This window comes from Schistocerca piceifrons, chromosome 5 (assembly GCF_021461385.2).
Source record: "Schistocerca piceifrons isolate TAMUIC-IGC-003096 chromosome 5, iqSchPice1.1, whole genome shotgun sequence".
NCBI lineage: Eukaryota > Metazoa > Arthropoda > Insecta > Orthoptera > Acrididae > Schistocerca > Schistocerca piceifrons.
In genome coordinates, this window is record NC_060142.1 from 249,885,746 (window position 1) to 249,906,758 (window position 21,013).

Here is a 21,013-nt window from a genome sequence, read left to right on the forward strand (position 1 = left end):
AGGAATCAGAAATTACAGAAGCATGGGATAAACAACCAACAAACAACTGGAAAGATTTCCGAACGAAAATTATACAGAAAGCAAGAGATTTGATTCCGTTAAAGAAAATATCCAAGCATCCATGGTGGAATTCGAATTGTGATAACGCATTAGAAGAGAGACAACAAGCCTTTTTAAATTACAATTGTGACAAATCAGAAACCACACAACAAACATTTTTCAAAGTGAGAAAACAAACAGCTAAAATACTTAGACAAACGAAAAGAAAATACCTTAATGAACAGCTAAACACAATTGAAGAAAACTTTAAGAACCACAACACTCAAGATTTTTATAAAATATTCGCAAATCAAATCAAAGGATACACTCCACAAAATCTCTGCTTCCGGAAGCAGAATGGAAAATTGGCACTAACTAACAAAGAAAATTGCCAAGAACTAGCTAAATATTTCTCACAACTCCTAAATTGCCCACAACCAAGTACAAGATTCCTCAGATTACAACCAGAACACACGAATGAGACTTCACTACCACCATCTCAAGAAGAAATTTATAGTCACATTAGAAAACTCAAAAATAATAAATCATCCGGAGAAGATGGAATTGTAGCTGAACTACTGAAAAACCTTGGTCCAAATTCGTTAAAAGAGATCACTAGCATCATCCAAGAAATTTGGCAGACAGAAAATATCCCAGAGGAGTGGAAGTGTGCACTAATTCACCCATTGCACAAAAAGGGAGAGAGATCAGACGTAAACAACTACAGAGGCATTTCACTTTTACCAGTTACCTACAAAATTCTATCTGCATGTCTCCTAAAGAGGGCACAAGAACAACTAGAACATACAATTTCAGACTACCAAGCAGGCTTTCGTCCTAATAGATCATGCCCGGAACAGATATTCAACCTTAAAACTATTTTAAAGATTAAAGCAATCAGGTCAAAACCAATAATCTGCACATTCGTTGATTTCAAAAAGGCATACGATTCCATAGACAGACAGTCTCTATGTCACATTCTCGAAGAACGAGGCCTAGACACTAAAACCCGAAAACTAATTGAACAAACACTAACAGAAACCAAATCAAAAATTAAATTCAGAGGGGAAATTTCGGAACCATTCTCAATTAAAACAGGAGTAAGACAAGGAGATGGGATCTCACCACTATTATTCAATATAGTTTTGGACAAAGTTATGAAAGAGTGGGAAGTAACACTAAGGAAACAAAGCTTTTGGAAGCCAATTGAACTAGGAAGAGGTAAAGGAAAATTGAACATCCCTTATTTAGCGTTTGCAGATGACTTGGCAATTATAACTGACAGTGAAGAAACAGCAGTAAAACAAATTGAGACACTTAAAGAATGTGCTGAGAAGGTTGGCCTGCAAATCTCCTTTGAGAAGACAGAATTCATCTGCTCAAAATTAGATATTTCGAAACTAAAAACAAAGTATGGTGAAATAACTAGAGTCAAGCACTTTAAGTATCTCGGTGAAGTTATTGAACCAACAGGACTTGAGAAAATAGCACAAAAAAACCGATTACAGAAAATCAAGAAAGTATTCGGACTTATTCAAAATATATATAACAAGAAATGTCTATCAAAAGGCACTAAAATCAGACACTACAACACAGTCATCAAACCAACAGTCACATATGCAAGTGAAACACTCTCCCTGAATAGAAAATTAGATTTACACGAAATTAAGAAAGTAGAGAGAAAAATTATTAGAAAAATCCTAGGACCACGATACACACAAGATGGATACAGGCTGCAGACTACCGAGACAACCGAAAAAATATCAAACATCGAGGCAGATATCAGGAAGAGGCGGATGAAGTTTTATGGACATATAGACAGATTACCTGGAAACAGGTTAACTAAACGTCTATTGGACTATATGACATCACTTAAGGCAACAATACCCTGGGTAACTGAAGTTAAGAAGGATTTGAAAAAGGCAAAAATTGACATAACAAACACATCAGACCGGGATACATTCAGAAGAAAAATCGACAAGTGGAAGTTTACTCCAGAGACGGAATCTAAACCTTTCCGACCAAAGTGGACCGAAGAAAGGAAGAAGGCCTTTGGGGAGGCAATGAAGAAATACTGGGGAAATAAGAAGAACATTAAGAAATGTTAATCACCTGCTTATCGTTCTCCCATGGGGACATTCGCTAATAATAATAATAATAATAATATATATATATATATTCAAAGGAATACACATACAAGTTAGAGTAAAAGTCAATCATATTTCATCATGTGTAAACTTACATTAGTGCTGCTTTCAGAAACTTGTAGCTCATTTGTCGTATCACAACTCATTTCCTTTCCTCTGTATATCTTCACAAGTGTAAAAAACTGTTTGATCCAAGCATACACTTTTTTAGATTTATTTCATTTGTTTCACATTGGAATTAGCGAGGGTGGGGAGAATTTATTTGCAGATCGATGTAGTTCACATCAAGCCTGACATATAATAACTTGAAAATAATTAATAACATGAGTAATTGTGAACCTTCATGATAATGTAAACATTTCTGTTTTGCAAGATCAGTGAATCACTGTTCATATGGAGGCACGTTAGTGGAACCGTCAGACCCGAACATGAACCCATCACCCACAAAGAGGAGAGTTTTGATGAACAGGTTGGTGGACCAGTCAGTCTATGTTTGGGAGTGTTTATTAGCAGACCCTGTCTCAGTGGATACTTGTCTTGCTTCAAGTAAGTACATATCCTGACTCAAAATATGTGATGTGGTTGTGCAACACACTGCAGGTGAGTGAACAATATATCTCTAATGTTTGGTTTATTTTTAACACAATCACTTATTTGTATTACATGATCATAACTGCTTTCATCCCATAATGGCCATCTTCAGATGCTGCATAACGTCAACAAACGTTCACTGTTGAATTTTGTCCACACATGATCATTTGTTTCAAATGCCACACATAGCATATGGAGATGGCCATTGTGGGCCAAAACCAGTTATGATTGTATTGTAAAAAAAGGTTATTTTAAAATAACACAGCCACCATCTCCTTAAGGGGACATTGTACGTGAAATTCGTTGAAATTTGATATTATCTGTTTTCTACTCTAGGTTAGTCAGGTACCTGTTCTTTTGAAAATGATGATGATGTTTGGATTGTGGGGCGCTCAACTGCGTGTATATCAGCGCCCGTACAAATGCCCAACCCTTTCTCGGTCCAATTCTGCAACTTGCATGCATGATGATGAAAGGGGACAACACAAACACCCAGTCATCTCGGGGCAGGTGAAAATCCCTGATCCCGCCCAGACTCGAACAGGGACCATGTGCTCGGGAAGCGAAAACGTGACCGCGATACCACGAGCTGCAGACTCTTTTGAAAATCACTCCACAATTTTGTTTTGTTGTCAGCTGTGACGAGATTAGTTACAAACGCTAGACGATCTATAATCTGCTGTCCTCATTCGTCGCATCGACGATTTGGCACTTCAAGAATCGTTTCCTTTGCACCCAATGAGTGCACTTGGTGCACATTACTCATTATTCCTTCGTTATTGAGGCAGTTTCTTTTAGTGCTCGATAAATTCCTCAGTGATATTATCTCCACAGAGGAAACAAATTTTTCGGGGGTCCATGGATCCTCTTGATAACACTGAAGACGACAGTTCAGGAGCTGTATTGCCTCCACGACGTACAGTCGCCGCAACGTTACTTTCAGTACCTCTTCCTGCACGCATCATGCACAATAACTTCATCTAACGCTTGTTGACTCTTCTTAAGGCCATGCTGCACACTCTGTTCAATTAGCGAAAGTACACTATGTGATCAAAAGTATCCGGACACCACCAAAAACATACGTTTTCCATATTAGGTGCATTGTGCTGACACCTACTGCCAGGTACTCCCTATCAGAGACCTCAGTAGTCATTAGACATCGTGAGTGAGCAGAATGGGTCGCTCTGCAGAACTCACGGACTTCGAACGCTGTCAGGTGATTGGGTGTCACTTGTGTCATAAGTCTGTACGCGAGATTTCCACACTCCTAAACATCCCTAGGTCCACTGTCTGCGATGTGATAGTGAAATGGGAACGTAAAGGGACACGTACAGCACAAAAGCGTACAGGCCGACCTTGTCTGTTGACTACTAGAGACCACTGACAGTTGATGAGGGTCGTAATGTGTAATAGGCAGACATCTGTCGAGACCATCACACAGGAATTTCAAACTGCATCAGGATCCACAGCAAGGACTATGAGAGTTAGGCGGGATGTGAGAAAACTTGGATTTCATGGTCTAGCGGCTGCTCACACACACATCACGTCGGTAAATGTCAAATGACGCTTCGCTTGGTGTAAGGAGCGTAAGCATTGGACGATTGAACAGTGGAAAAACGTTGTGTGGAGTGACGAATCACGGTGCACAATGTGGAGAGACGATGGCAGGGTGTGGGTATGACGGATACCTGGTGAACGTCATCTGCCAGCCTGTGTAGTGCCAACAGTAAAATTCGGAGGCGTTGATGTTTTGATGTGGTCGTGATTTTTGCGGAGGGGGTTGCACCCCTTATTGTTTTGCTTGACACTGTCACAGTACAGGCCTACATTGATATTTTAAGCACTGTTGAAGAGAAATTTGGGGATGGCAATTGCTATTTCAACACGATCGAGCACCTGGTCATAATGCACGGCCTGTGGCGGAGTGGTTACATGACAATAACATCCCTCTAGTGGACTGGTCTGCACCGAGTCCTGACCTGAATCCTATAGAACACCTTTGGAACGCCGACTTCCTGCCAGGCCTCACCGACCGACATCGATACCTCTTCTCAGTGCAGCACTCCGTAAACAATGGCTGCCATTCCCCAAGAAACCTTCCAGCACCTGATTGAACGCATGCCTTTGAAAGTAGAAGTTGTCATCAAGGCTAAGGGTGGGCCAACATCATACTGAATTCCAGCATTACCGATGGAGGTCGCCACGAACTTTTAATTCATTTTCAGCCAGGTGTCCGGATATTTTTGATCTCATTTGTTAGGTCACTTCACATTTTTCACCACTGTTACATGATCTCCCTCCAGTGCTCTTCAGCGAAGAAAACAAACACCTGACGCCCTCGATATTTTACAAAACTCGCTGAGGAGCTTACAGCGCTGAGAACTGAATGCCACTAAAAGTTGAAGATGCAGGGAATGGGCAACAGAACTTTAATAATGAACCTTTTGTTGCGGCAGACAGGGCAGCATTGCAACATTATAAAGAAGCGAAGATTTACTTTATTTGTTCAAACTTGTGTGAGTCCACAAAACTTATCAGTTTTTATAACATGCGTAATTCATGTAAACATACAATACATCCTTGAAACACCATGCTATGCATTTTACTTTTGTTGAAGGCCCACAATTTCTTATTAGATGTGTTTAGGCTCATTTCTTCAAATAATTCACTTATCTGACATTTTATTATTGTACTACTTCAAGAGAACTGCTAGGTCTGGAGACTTAATTTTCTGCTTAAATGAAAGTCAATAAAATTTTCTACAACCTCAATTCTCCTGAAGTTTCTCGCAGGGTGAACGGGTATGACGATACTCGTCCAGAAACAAGAGCAAAACTTAAATTTTTTGGTAAAAAATGGCTGATATTCTCAGAAATTACAGAGTTGCACTTGGACTTAAAATGTTGCATATTTAGTGAACATTAGAAATCGCAATAGCGATTAATATATTAAAATGCATTGTCTATGAGTAATAAAGCAACAACTGAAAAAGACCAAAAATTTTGCAGTTTCTCATGTGTTACTTAGGAAGCACACATTTTTCTAAGCTGCATATGTGGATTACCTTACTGTAACTGATCCTAATAACATATCAAAAAATCAGAACTACATCATTCTTTGCTAATTGAGTCTTTTTTGCCTACGTTTTGTCTGGCCTACCACAGCAGCTCCAAATTCCCATTACAAATATGTCCTTCTAGACATTATTGTTACATTTACCTTATTACTTTTCGGAAAATTGCTGTATGGCGACAAAATTGTATGTTATATTATCAGACAATACAACCCTCGACATCTTTTATACATCAGTAATAGTTTTCATTTTTGATTACAGAATGAACATCTCCCAGTTCGCTCACAAACATTAATCTGTTCAGATAGTAGACAGTAGAAATGTTCCCTAAGGTATTGTGAGATATGAATATCCTGCCCCTCTACACCATGGTAATTGCTTTATAGACATATGGTACATCAGGTACCATTACAGATAATATAATATTTTGAGACAGAGTTTGAATTGTCAACTACACACTAACAATAGAAACTACTTGGAGCGACTATCATTTCAACACACCACAGATTCGGAGTGCTGACTTCAAGCTGTATGTCCAACAAGACAATTTCATCATACACGTATTATTTAACTGGAATTACAGCTAATAAACAGAAGAGTCACATGAGGTAACATTATGCTAATATATGAACTATGGTAAGTAAACAGTCACATTTATCAAACCATCATTTGTATTAGGGTGTTCAGTAAATAATGATCCCATCTATTTATAGGATATGAAAATTTCCTGCCAGGTGCTTCAGATTTGATATTTCTTCTGCACATGTGCAAAGTTTCGATTAATTCGTATCTGCAGTGAGCAATCAAAATGGCGTCTATGTATGTCAGTCATTACAAGAAACGTCCAGAAATTAAATTCTTGGTTGAGGAAAACGAAATCATGATGAACATCCATAAATGTTTGTGTGCAATGACTGGTATTGTTGCTTTTACAGGGTACTGTTAGGCGATGTGTAAAGTGAGTTAAAGAGTTAGAAAGTGTAGAAACTAAGCTTTACAATCAGCCTCACCCAGGATGTCTTGTCATAGTCACTGCTCTCAACTTGATGAATTATGCAGATGTCTTTATTTGTACAAACCTGTGCATCACAAGTTTCTTCGTAATTTACTCTTTTCCATGAATGCTCGCAAAAGACTACGAGATTCAAAGAGAAGTCATTTCATCTCAACTGCCAAGGCATTTTGAGGGCAATGGAGAGGTCTTTCTGTCATGGAATGTTACAGGTAACGAAAGCTGGATGCATGACTTCGACTCAGAAACAAACAGGCAATTACTGGAGTGACATCACCAGCAGTCACCAAAAAAGGATAAATTCAAGGCAGTTCCCTCAGCTGGCAAATTCATGATGACATTCTTTTAGTGTAGTGAGGTGCCTTTACTGTGTATGTGCTGCCAAAATGGTCAACTATTAATTAAGAGGCATAGGTGAAGAATCTGAACAAACTCAAGAAGCATTTCCAACTTGTTTGATTTGAGAAGAATCCAAAATAATTCTTGCTTCAACACCACAACACACAACCATGGACAAGTTTTAAAACCCAAGAACACATTACCAAATTAAGTTGGATATCATTGCCTCAATATTACTACAGTTCAAACCTGGTGCCCTCAGACTTCCATCTGTCCAGCCCACTCAATCATTCTCTAATGGGACTCACTTCGGAGATGATCAGAGCATAATTTGTGCTGTGAGAACGAGGCCAGGGGCACAGGCCAAGAGTTTTAACAGGCTGGGAATAAATGTTCTCAAACAGCGCTGGCGTAAGGCCATAGAACGTGATGGAGACTTCGTAGAGAAATAGTACACATAAAAGAAATGTTGACTGATATTGTCACTATATTCTAACCCTTGAGCTACTTTCACCCTGAGGAATTTTTTGTGTAGACCTTTGCCCAGTACATGTAGTCGATGATGTGTGGTCCAAGTTGTAAGTTCCTGCGACATGTCACTGCAACATCGGCGCTAATATTCTGAGAATTACTTTGTTCTGGCACTTACGCCTGTACCCATTCCCTCATCGAAATTATGGCACAAAACCTTGATACGTTTTCTGTTGTGGGTGCGCTGTCAATTCACAGTTAGACTCGTGGTGTTCTCTTGGGTCTATGTGATCGGCTGTGTACGTTGAGTAGCAGTTTGTGAAGATGGAGTGCACAAAAAATAATCTCAAATTCATGTAAAATTTCCTTCCACTGTGCCCAAGAATTCCATACAAGAAAGAAAGAAACAAAAAATCTGAAGAATGTTATTTCTTATTTTAACGTTACATCAGAAGAGATATGTGGTGAAGACGGTCATCAGAACATTAACATGATTGGTAGATGAAACAAGTACTTCGAGCATTCTTTCAGAGCTTCCTACATATCCACCTAGCAAGAACGGAAAGGTAATAAAACAAAATTTTACTGATGATGCTATAAAAGTTTTGAAGCATGCAAGTTACCATATCCTGAAGAAAAAGGAAAAAAAGTTTATCTCGTTCACGAAGTACATCGAATGTGAAATGAGTCTGTCGCAACAAAAAACGTCTTGGCCTTCTTAATCGGTTGTACGCATGTGTTTGCTGATTTAAAAAAACCGCGTTGCGCAGCTGAGAGCATATGCATGTCATGATACAATCTTTGTATTTGTTTTGGAAGTCAGTTGAATGCTGTAAAAGAAAATTTACTGTTCTTACCTTCACTTTCCAATGGTTAAAAAGTAAATAAATGTATTTATGTTTTTCCGTATGTGAACCACTGTCCACTAACATTTTTTTAAAAAAGGGAATTTCTTTTGACTAATGTAAAAAACACACTTGGTAGAATCTGTTCCCACGTGCGGGAGATTAAGGCTGTATTTGTCATTGTCATGTAATTTTGATCGACTCGTTAGTTTACAAACATGGTTCAGGTATGGGTTTTAATAAACTACTTCAGTTTGAAGTTTCTGAACACCTGATTTGTTTCCTGAATGAGAGGAATGCCATAATTTTTTAGTAGTGTTTCTGCCATGTTAGTAAAATGGCAGGTTTTTTAACATGAAATAAACAACAAAATGACGTGTGTACATTATAGTGCTTGGAAAAATACGTGTGCATGCTTGGATTATTTCGCCCAGTTATATTATCTTGAAGGAGAAGGCTTGTGTAACTGGTGTTTTAATACAATTGAAACATTTTCATGTTTAGGCAACAGATGACATCGTACCCCAGGATTTGCCGCAGGCATTTCAGTTATTGAAGGAAATGAATGAAAATGTGCAGCAAGTTGCAAAACTTGTTGACAATATGCTAGACAGAGTAAAGAGGGGAGAAATGTCAACGGATAAGGTAAGCTCTAACCCAGATCACAGTAAATTCCCACTTGTTTACGATAGCCGTTTCACCGGCGTACGGTGTGTGTGCGTGTGTAATAATAAATATGCCCGAAAGTAGCATTTACAAGCCTTGCGTTGTACAGAAATTTAATGTCAGCCTTGAGGAGCGCACTTTAGTTGGTTCATTTCATTCCATTCGCGGCGATATGTTTACTGTGGAAGGTAATTTCTTTATGGCTAGGATACTTCTTGGAGACTTATAACAATGCCTTCTGCATCGAATTAACAGTGGTAGTGATAATAATAGTTTTTAGATTGTCGTGATCAAAACATTATACTTGAGGTTAATTACCGTCGACATAAATTCCCAATCCTAAGGAGACATGTAATCACAAAATATGGCTGTTTTATGGGCAGCTGCGTCTGTAGAGACTAGTGTGTTGTAAAATACCATGGATTTGTTTCACATTTCCTGATTTATGCCACACACATCACGGTTTTTCTACAGTAAATGATACAATTCAGCGCTAACGTCTCTAATATGTAACCGATATTCCGATGCGTGAAAGCGTAAGGGCAGTAAAGAAGAAATATCTAACAGGCGCTACTAAAACATTGTGCTAATAAATTAGTGTATTGTATGAACTACTCCAAACTGTTTTGGTTTGCCTGGTTCAGAAGTTAGAATCTCGACAGTTTAATGTCGTTAATGGAACAGTGGATGAGCTACAAGAGAGCAGTTACACGAAAACCTAATACAAATGAGATTGCTAGCTTGTATTCTGAAAAATTTTGATAGACTGTCAAATATAAGTGATAATTTGAAAGCTATTGTTTTTAGATTGTATTCTACCTCATTGTTTCAGATATGAACAAAGTTAGACTTTCTGACAAAAAGACTGCCTGCTTGTATTAGATTTTGTTGGTTTCTGTAAACTTTCGCTGCCGCCAGCTTCTCAACTTCCATTGACACCAAGAGCCCTCAAAATATGTGAATACAGAATTGAAAATAGTCCTTGTTATGTATGAGTTTCTCTATGAAGGCCATGGATAATCATTGGTATAAAGTAAAGAAAATATTTAATTTTCATTGTTTTCAGCTTATATTGGTTAAGAGGAATGCCACTAGCCCAATATTATCAAGTGGAATACAGGGACATGCATATACTTCCGCTGCTTCTCATAGATGTCTGTCAGAATGTGAAACCCCTCCGTTATTCAGTTATGTGTCACCTGCATAACCCTGATTGTATTCATTCATTTTATGTTGCCCTCTTAGAAAGTGCAATCCTTGGTTTGCCATCTTCTGATAAAGCTAAAAAAATCTATAACTATTTGTAAAGTTTCAAGAACCAACATTAAATGATGACTGGGGATATACACAACCACTTATGTATTGCTCCTATGTGAGTCTGTAGGACAAGATCAGAGGATTAATTACAACATTCTTCCTTCACTCCATACATGAATATAGCAGGAAAAAGCCCAAATAGTGGATACAATGGGGCATATCCTCTGGAACACTGTTAAAAGTGGTTTGCAGAAAATGGATGATGATGATGTTTTAATTATAACACTTTCTTGATTATGTAATTAATAATGCAAGTGTTATAGAATGGAAAGTCTATGAAAAAACAACTATTTTGGGACTTAAGTACAAATGTCTATCTTGCAAACAGTGGAAAATCCAGGATGGAATGTAACATTATTATGAAAAGGATAGTTGCTACTCATCATATAAGGGAGCTGCTGAGTCACAGAGAGGCACAACAAAAAGACTGTCACAAAATGAGCTTTCGGCCAACAAGCCCTTGGTCGAAAACACACGCTTATACACACGCATGCAAACGCATCTCACTCGCACATGAGCACAGTCTGTGGCAGCCAAAGCCAGTTTCTGGCTTCAGCTGTCAGAGACTGTCGTTGTGGGTTTGTGTGTGTGTGTGTGTGTGTGTGTGTGTGTGTGTGTGTCATCATTCATAATGTCTGGCTTTCAGTAGCAGTTAATCTGATTGAACCATGCAAGCACAACTAAATCAAATATTCAGCTGATATTTGTTTTCATATTCTTTTTGCTTTCTTTTAATGTCTGGTCACTTTTTGAAAATGAAGACAGTGTCCAAAAAACAGCTGAATGTTGCCTTAAACCATTTCTTCCCCTTTATTCTCTCTTCACGGATTTCATTCCTAGGAAGTACACTACACATTCAATGTAGTGATGGGAGGGATATGTTGTCACATTAAGTTAATTTTAGAGTCTCGGGTATCTCAGTTGAAAGTCATTTATCTACATTCTATATTCCAATTAAACATACTAGATGTTTCACCAAGTCAAATGATACAGCCCAGCCTCCATTTAGTCGTAGTTCATTTTCGAGCATTACATGCTATTGTCTTTCTTGTTTTGTAGGTTACATTCAGCACTCTGTGAAGCGTTGCTGACTGCATGCTGGCAACACTGGCACCCACCACTACAATCTGTAATCACTAAGTAATTTTGATTGCAGTATAGTCATATTCCAAAACTGAATATCACCTTGTAACTAATGTTCAGAATTCAATCCATTCACATTTATTTCCAGTCTCATTGTGGTTAGAATTGCAGTAACTTATATACCTCCAGTGCCTTGTATTCCTCCAATTAAGAGAAGAGTATTCCAACCACAAACTCTCAGAATCAAGGAAGTCATATATGTTTCTAATGCCTTACTAACATAGTTTACAGAAAATTGTCAACAATTTCAGCACTTGCCTAATTGCTCTTGCTTATAGGGACTTCAGGATGAAGGGATTTGTAATTGATACCATTTTGTTAAACTTCTGTTGGCATACAAAGTGCGAGTGGGGTGTGGAGGATACAAGTTTTGCCCCACCCAGAGATTTCCAATGTTGGCAATGAAGTGATGTGTAGGGGACAAGCTGTGCCTATCTTATTTAATGTAGATATTACACATGCTTGTGGTGTGCCTTTTGCCAAGTGTCAGCGTACAAAAGTAGAAAATACACAGAAAAAAGAATATTTATATGATTTGTGAAAGTGCAATATTGACATATTTGTCCTAATACTGATATTTATTTATTGCAATAAGTTGTTTGTTAGTTCTAGGAAGGTGTGTTCATCAACACTGGTAGTTATTTTCCTTACTTCATTCTCTTGGTTATTCTAACAATACTTCTCCATGGAATTGTAGGTGGCTCCCAATATGGATCTAAAATTGCTTCAATTTGAAAGAAACAAGCCTATGTGTGCAACATGGCAGTCACTACTATGTGGAATGTCTACTGCAATGCTACACATAATGTTATTAACTTGACATCTGCAGCACTGGCAGTAATTGGACACAAACTGTAGCACCACAAAGTTTTGTAACTACTGTCGCATCAACAGAGTAGAATCTGTTATAGCTTAGCTTCCACTGATATCAGTATCTGTTTATTTTCATAAATTTTAACAGAGTCATCACCCTTTTTATATGTCTGAATTTCTTGTCTCACCATCACGACCATTTGTTTGGGAATGTTTATTGTGTATTTATATGGCCCCCCATGAACCATGGACTTAACTGTTGGTGGGGAAGCTTTCATGTCCCAGCAATACAGATAGCCGTACCATAGGCGCAACCACAAAGGAGGGGTACCTGTTGAGAGGCCAAACAAACATGTGGTACAGGAATAGGGGCAGCAGCCTTTTCAATATTTGTAGGGACAACAGTCTGGATGATTGACTGATCTGACCTTGTGACATTAATCAAAATGGCCTTGCTGCGCTGGTTTTGTGAATGGCTGAAAGCAATGGGAAACTACAGCCATAATTTTTCCCAAGGGCATGCAGCTTTACTCTATGGTTAAATGATGATGATGTCCTCTTGGGTAAAATAGTCCCCCATTCGGAACTCCAGGTGGGGACAGCTCAGGAAGACGTCGTTATCAGGAGAAACAAAACTGGCGTTTTGCAGATCAGAGATTGGAATGGGCAGGTAGGTTAGAAAACTTAAAAAGAGAAATTGATTTGGTTAAAGTTAGTTATAGTGGGAATTCGTGCAGTTCGGTGGCAGGAGGAACAAGGTCAGGTGAATACAGGATTATAAATACAAAATCTAATAGGGGTAATGCAGGAGTAGGTTTAATAATGAATTAAAAAAGTAGGAGTGCGGATAAGCTACTATGAACAGCATAGTGAATGCATTATTATAGCTAGAATAGATGTGAAGCCCATGCCTTCCACAGTAGTACAAGTTTATATGCCAACTAGCTCCGCAGATGATGAAGATATTGAAGAAATGTATGATGCAATAAAAGAAATTATTCAGATAGTGAAGTGATAGTGAGTGAAGGAAAGAGTAGGAAAGAGGAAGAGAAGGAAAAGTAGTAGGTGAATATGGAATGGGGGTAAGGAATGAAAGAGGAAGCCACCTGGTTGAATTTTGCACAGAGCATAACTTAATTCTCGGTTTAAGAATCATGAAAGAAGGCTGTATGTATGGAAAAGGCCTGGAGACACTGGAAGATAATGGTAAGACATATATTTCAGAACCGGGTTTTAAATTGTAAGACATTCCAGGGGCAGATGTGGACTCTGACCAAAATTTATTGGTTATGAACTTTAGACTAGAACTGAAGAAACAGCAAAAAGTTAGGAATCTAAGGAGATGGGACCTGGATAAACTGAAAGAATCGGAGGTTGTAAAGAATTTCAGAGAGAGCATTAGCAAACAATTGGCAAATACAGGGGGAAAGAAATACAGTAGAGAAAAATGGATAGCTTTGAGAAATGAAATAGTGAAGGCAGCAGAGGATCAAGTAGGTAAAAAGACGGGGGCTAGTAGAAATCATTGGGTAACAGGAGAGATATTGGATTTAATTGATGGAAGGGGAGAATATAAAAATACAGTAAATGAAGCAGGAGAAAAGGAATACATATGTCTCAAAAATGAGATTGACAGGAAGTGCAAAATGATTAGAGGACAAATATAACCATGTAGAGCCATATATCACTAGGGGTAAGATAGCTACTGCCTACAGGTAAATTGAAGAGACCCTTGGAGAAAAGAGAACCACCTGTGTGAATATCAAGAGCGCAGATGGAAAACCAGTCCTAAGCTAAGAAGGGAAAGCAGAAAGTTAGGAGCATATAGAGGGTCTATACAAGGGCGATGTACTTGAGGACAATATTATGGAAATGGAAGAGGACGTAGATGAAATTTAAATGGGAGATACAATACTGCATGAAGAATTTGACAGAGCGCTGAAAGACTTAAGTAAAAAAAGGCCCAGGACGTAGACAGCATTTCATTAGAACTTCTGATAGCCTAGGGACAGCTGTACATGACAAAACTGTATCACCTGGTGAGCAAGATGTATAAGACAGGTGAAATAGCCTCAGACACAATAATTCCAATCCCAAAGACAGCAGGTGTCGACATTTGTGAAAATTACCGACCTATCAGTTTAATAAGTCAGGACTGCAAAATACTAACACGAATTCTTTACAGACGAATGGAAAAACTGGTAGAAGCTGATCTTGGGGAAGAAATTCGACTTGACGTATATAGCTCAAGTGAAGTCAATGATACCACAAACACACATGTAGCTCCAGAACCTCAGTACTGGAAATTTCACTTGGCCTGTATAGCTCAAAAGACATCCACAATATCGTGAACCCACACACAGCTCGAAAATTCAGTACCATAAATTTCATTTGGCCCATATAGGTAAAGCAAAGTCCATGATACCACAAAACCACACACTGCTCAACAGTTCCAATATCTATCAGTTTGCGTGATGTATATAGCTAAAAGAAGTCCACAATACCACTAAACTAAAACACTCTCAATGCTCAGTGTCATCCAAATAAAGTAATAAGATGTCCATTGATCTTCTTCAGGCATTGCTCAAACAGCAGTAGTATTTTCCTCAATAAAAGCAGTTGTTGGGTGTCCTCCACAAAATTCATCACTAAGGAAAAAACTTCTCTCTTTTTGAATTCACTACTGATTGTAAGTTGTTGCTGTAAGGGACTTCTTCGCCAAATGCATTTCTAAACCGATTTTCACGTATCATTGTTTAGGCATAAACGATGATTTAAAATCATAGCTCAATAATGTGTTACACAAATTCATTTGTTGGTGCCCAAAGAATATTTAAATGATAACTGACAAACTATTTGTGGAATTTCAAACTTTGCTGCATTAGTCCATTGTGAAATCCAGCTGTTGCTTTAAAATTTGTTTTTCATACAGGAAGTGTGAAATGTGACGGTTATGGAGTCAATCATTTTTGTTACACAAGGCTATTGGACACATCTAGGTATTACAATTTAAGAACCACAAAAAAATATCATTAATTCAAATCTGCAGGCAGTTACATATTTATATGTCTAGTTTGATTAGAATTAGTCAGTCAGTGCTTTACATCTACATCACTAGTCTGCGAACCACCGGGAAGTGCATGGCAGAGGGTACATCCCACTGCACCAGTTATTGGGGTTTCTTGCTGTTCCATTCACATACGGAGCTGGAGAAGAATGCCTCTGTGCATGCTGTAATTATTCTAATCTTGTCCTCACAATCCCTATGGGAGCAGTATGTAGGCGGTTGTAATATATTCCTACAGTCATCATTAAACCCGGTTCTTGAAAATATGTTTGCAGACTTTATTGGGGTACTTTACATCTATTTTCAAGAGTCTACCAGTTCAGTTTCTTCAGCATCACTGTAACACACTCCCACGGGTCAAATAAACCTGTGACCATTTGTGCTGCACATCTCTGTATACATTCAGTATCCCCTGTCAGTCCTATTTGATACAGGTCGACTCACTAGAGCAGTATTCTCTGCTGGTGGTAAGAAATCTCCGCACTGATTGCACTTCCCTAGTGTTCTACCAATGCACTGAAATCTACCACCTGCTTTACCCACGACTGAGCCTATGTGATCATTCCGTTTCATATCCTCACAAAGGTATTTGTAGGCATTAGCCAATTCCATCTGTGACTCATTGATATTGTAGTCATACGACACTGTGTTTTTTCCATTTTGTGAGGGGCACAATTTTACATTTCTGAACATTTACAGCAAATTGCCAGTCTTTGCGCCACTATGAAATCTTATCAAGATGTGACTGGATATACATGCAGCTTCTTTCAGATAGTACTTCATTATAGGTAACTGGATCATCTGCAAAAAGTATGAGGTTACTATCAATGTTGCCTGCAAGATCATTAATATACAGCATGAACAGCAAGGGTCCCAGCACACTTCCTGAGGCACACCTGAAGTGACTCCTATATCTTACGATGACACTCTATTCAAGATAACATGCTGTGCCCTCACTACCAAAAAGTCCTCAATCCAGTCACAAATTTCACTTGATAGCTCATATGATCGAACTTTTAACAATAATGCTTTTCAGAAATCAATAAATACAGTGTCTACCTGATTGCCTTGATCCAAAGCTTTCAGTATGTCATGTGAGAAAAGTGTGAGTTAGGTTTCACATGATCGATGTTTCGGGAATCCTGCTGGTCGGCATTGAGGAGGTCATTCTGTTCAAGACTCTGTATGTACAGAACAGGGAATCAGTGATCATAAGGCCGTTGCAGCATCCCTGAATATGGAAGTTAATAGGAATATAAAAAAAGGGAGGAAGGTTTATATGTTTAGCAAGAGTAATAGAAGGCAGATTTCAGACTACCTAACAGATCAAAACGAAAATTTCTGTTCCGACACTGACAATGTTGAGTGTTTATGGAAAAAGTTCAAGGCAATCGTAAAATGCGTTTTAGACAGGTACGTGCCGAGTAAAACTGTGAGGGACGGGAAAAACCCACCGTGGTACAACAACAAAGTTAGGAAACTACTGCGAAAGCAAAGAGAGCTCCACTCCAAGTTTAAACGCAGCCAAAACCTCTCAGACAAACAGAAGCTAAACAATGTCAAAGTTAGCGTAAGGAGGGCTATGCGTGAAGCGTTCATTGAATTCGAAAGTAAAATTCTATGTACCGACTTGACAGAAAATCCTAGGAAGTTCTGGTCTTACGTTAAATCAGTAAGTGGCTCGAAACAGCATATGCAGACACTACGGGATGATGATGGCATTGAAACAGAGGATGACACGCGTAAAGCTGAAATACTAAACACCTTTTTCCAAAGCTGTTTTACAGAGGAAGACCGCACTGCAGTTCCTTCTCTAAATCCTCGCACAAACGAAAAAATGGCTGACATCGAAATAAGTGTCCAAGGAATAGAAAAGCAACTGGAATCACTCAATAGAGGAAAGTCCACTGGACCTGACGGGATTCCAATTCGATTCTACACAGAGTACGCGAAAGAACTTGCCCCCCTTCTAACAGCCGTGTACCGCAAGTCTCTAGAGGAACGGAGGGTTCCAAATGATTGGAAAAGAGCACAGATAGTCCCAGTCTTCAAGAAGGGTCGTCGAGCAGATGCGCAAAACTATAGACCTATATCTCTTACGTCGATCTCTTGTAGAATTTTAGAACATGTTTTTTGCTCGCGTATCATGTCATTTCTGGAAACCCAGAATCTACTATGTAGGAATCAACATGGATTCCGGAAACAGTGATCGTGTGAGACCCAACTCGCCTTATTTGTTCATGAGACCCAGAAAATATTAGATACAGGCTCCCAGGTAGATGCTATTTTTCTTGACTTCCGGAAGGCGTTCGACACAGTTCCGCACTGTCGCCTGATAAACAAAGTAAGAGCCTACGGAATATCAGACCAGCTGTGTGGCTGGATTGAAGAGTTTTTAGCAAACAGAACACAGCATGTTGTTATCAATGGAGAGACGTCTACAGACGTTAAAGTAACCTCTGGCGTGCCACAGGGGAGTGTTATGGGACCATTGCTTTTCACAATATATATAAATGACTTAGTAGATAGTGTCGGAAGTTCCATGTGGCTTTTCGCGGATGATGCTGTAGTATACAGAGAAGTTGCAGCATTAGAAAATTGTAGCGAAATGCAGGAAGATCTGCAGCGGATAGGCACTTGGTGCAGGGAGTGGCAACTGACCCTTAACATAGACAAATGTAATGTATTGCGAATACATAGAAAGAAGGATCCTTTATTGTATGATTATATGATAGCGGAACAAACACTGGTAGCAGTTATGTCTGTAAAATATCTGGGAGTATGCGTGCGGAATGATTTGAAGTGGAATGATCATATAAAATTAATTGTTGGTAAGGCGGGTACCAGGTTGAGATTCATTGGGAGAGTGCTTAGAAAATGTAGTCCATCAACAAAGGAGGTGGCTTACAAAACACTCGTTCGACCTATACTTGAGTATTGCTCATCAGTGTGGGATCCGTACCAGGTCGGGTTGATGGATGAGATAGAGAAGATCCAAAGAAGAGCGGCGCGTTTCGTTACCGGGTTATTTGATATCCGTGATAGCGTTACGGAGATGTTTAAGAAACTCAAGTGGCAGACTCTGCAAGAGAGGCGCTCTGCATCGCGGTGTAACTTGCTCGCCAGGTTTCGAGAGGGTGCGTTTCTGGATGAGATATCGAATATATTGCTTCCCCCTACTTATACCTCCCGAGGAGATCACGAATGTAAAATTAGAGAGATTAGAGCGCGCACGGAGGCTTTCAGACAGTCGTTCTTCCCGCGAACCATACGCGACTGGAACAGGAAAGGGAGGTAATGACAGTGGCATGTAAAGTGCCCTCCGCCACACACCGTTGGGTGGCTTGCGGAGTATCAATGTAGATGTAGATTATGTTTGAGCTCAGAATATGTTATAAGATCGTACAACAAATTGATGTCAGAGATATTGGGTAGTAGTTTCGTGGATTCACTTCTACTATCCTTCTAGTAGATGGGTGTTACCTATGCTTTCTTCCAACTATTGGGCGTGCTCTTTTGTTCGAGGGATCTACAAGAGATTATAGTCAGAAGAGATGTCAGCAACAAATTCAGTATAATACCTGATAGGGATTCTGCCGGGCCCTGGAGCTTTGTTCAGTGTTAACAGTTTCAGCTGTTTCTCAGTACCATTGACATTAATACTGATTTTACTAAAATCTTTTCAGTGGTACAAGGATTATATTGGGACAATTCTCATAGATTTTCCTTTGTAAAGGAACAGAGCCATGCTTTCAGCTTTTGTTTTGCTACACTCAATTTCATTTCATGTCTCATTCAGTAGGGACGGGGGTCATGACTTTGGTGCCACTAACAGTCTTTACAGATGACCAGGATTTCTTTGGGTTTTATGAAATATCATTTGACAATATTCTGCATTGGTAGTCATTGAAGGCTTCATGCATTGCACTCTTGACAGCCAAATGTGTTTCGTTTAGCATCTCGATCTATAGTCCTACGCTTTGTTTTATACCTATTATGCAGTAGACTATTTCTTTAGTCCGCAGCTCGTGGTCTCGCGGTAGCGTTCTCGCTTCCCGAGCATGGGGTCCCGGGTTCGATTCCCGGCGGGGTCAGGGACTTTTCCTGCCTCGAGAAGACTGGGTGTTGTGTCGTTTTCATCATCATCATTCATCCCCACTAGGACTTGCCTAGTAAGGCGGCGCGGGTCCCGCGCGTCGTTCCCCTACGCTCTGTAAAGAAGTATGAGACTTCATCATCATCATCACTATTTCTTTAAAGGTTTCTTTACAGTGACTGTATACCAAGGAGGATCTCTCCTGTTGTGAACTGTTCTGCTGGGTACATATACATGCAGTGCATTGTTAACTACAGTATAACCTCGTTAGCGCAAACTCGCGGTTAACGCGAAAAAAATATTGGTCCCAGGAGGAATACATTAGTTCTTATGGTATGTTTTATCAGTTAACACTAATTTTTGTTAAGGCGAATTACGAACTCTGTTTCATTTCCTAGCGTAATTAAATTTCACTGTAACACAAACTTCCGACCTTAGAGTATTCTAAAGCGTAATTTTTTTTCCGAAATGAATGTAGGAAATGTAGCTACAAAGCTAGTTATACGTATCGTTGACTCATTTTTAACGTATTGTAGGTCGGTAGCCGCAATTTATCACCTCAACGATCAGCGTATGCTGTACATTGTAAGACATTCAATAATGTGTGCTGCAGCATTTAGGAACGTACTCAGTGCCAGATTTGAGAGGTATTCTGTTAGTCGTAGTTGTATCGAGTTGGAATACTGAACAAAAACTACAGTTACAACCGGTACCGTAACACGCGAAAATGTCAAAGAGGAAACAGACAGCTCTAAATGTACACTTAAAGCTTAAGATTCTAGATGAAGTGGACCGTGGTACCAAGAAAACAGCAATTGCAGAGCAGTTTGGAATACCTAAATCTGCTTTATCTACGATTATTAAGAATCGAGAAAAAAATTATTAATGCTGCGGCATCAGGTTCTGGAAACAAATCTAAACGACTTTGCATCGCCAAGTATGAAGACATCGAGACATTATTGCTAGAATGGTTCAATCATATGCATGTATCTAACATACCTTTAACTGGCCCTGTGATGCAGTCAAAAGCAAATGATATTGCTAAAGATATGGGCATCGAAGACTTCCGTTGTTCTGCTGGTTGGTTGGATCGGTACCAAAAGAGACATTCAATTTCATCTGTACAAATTTGTGGTGAAGCAAGTAAAGTTGATGAAGAAAGTGCGAACAGCTGGTTGCATGAATTCAACCGATTGAGGGAAAAGTATGCCTCGTGTGATGTATTTTACATGGATGAAACTGGATTTTTCTACAATCTTTTTCCAACTCACAACCTGAGGATAAAAGGTGATAAGTGTCATGGTGGAGCATGAAGCAAACAATGTGTGACTGTTGTACTGTGCTGTAATGCTGACGGCGGTGATAAGTTTCGTCCCTGGGTTATCGGTAAATCC

At 39.2% G+C, this 21,013-nt stretch overlaps 1 protein-coding gene across 1 annotated transcript in view; it reads left to right on the plus strand.

Annotated features, from left to right (window-relative positions):
- Window positions 1-8,636: 8,636 nt before the first annotated feature.
- Window positions 8,637-21,013, plus strand: part of LOC124798376 (neuroguidin-A) — a 73,732-nt gene continuing 61,355 nt past the window's right edge. The window contains exons 1-2 of the mRNA XM_047261746.1: window positions 8,637-8,744; window positions 9,022-9,162. Coding sequence (XP_047117702.1) covers window positions 8,736-8,744; window positions 9,022-9,162 — 150 coding nt within the window. The 5' untranslated portion in view covers window positions 8,637-8,735. The remainder of the gene's footprint in view (window positions 8,745-9,021; window positions 9,163-21,013) is intronic.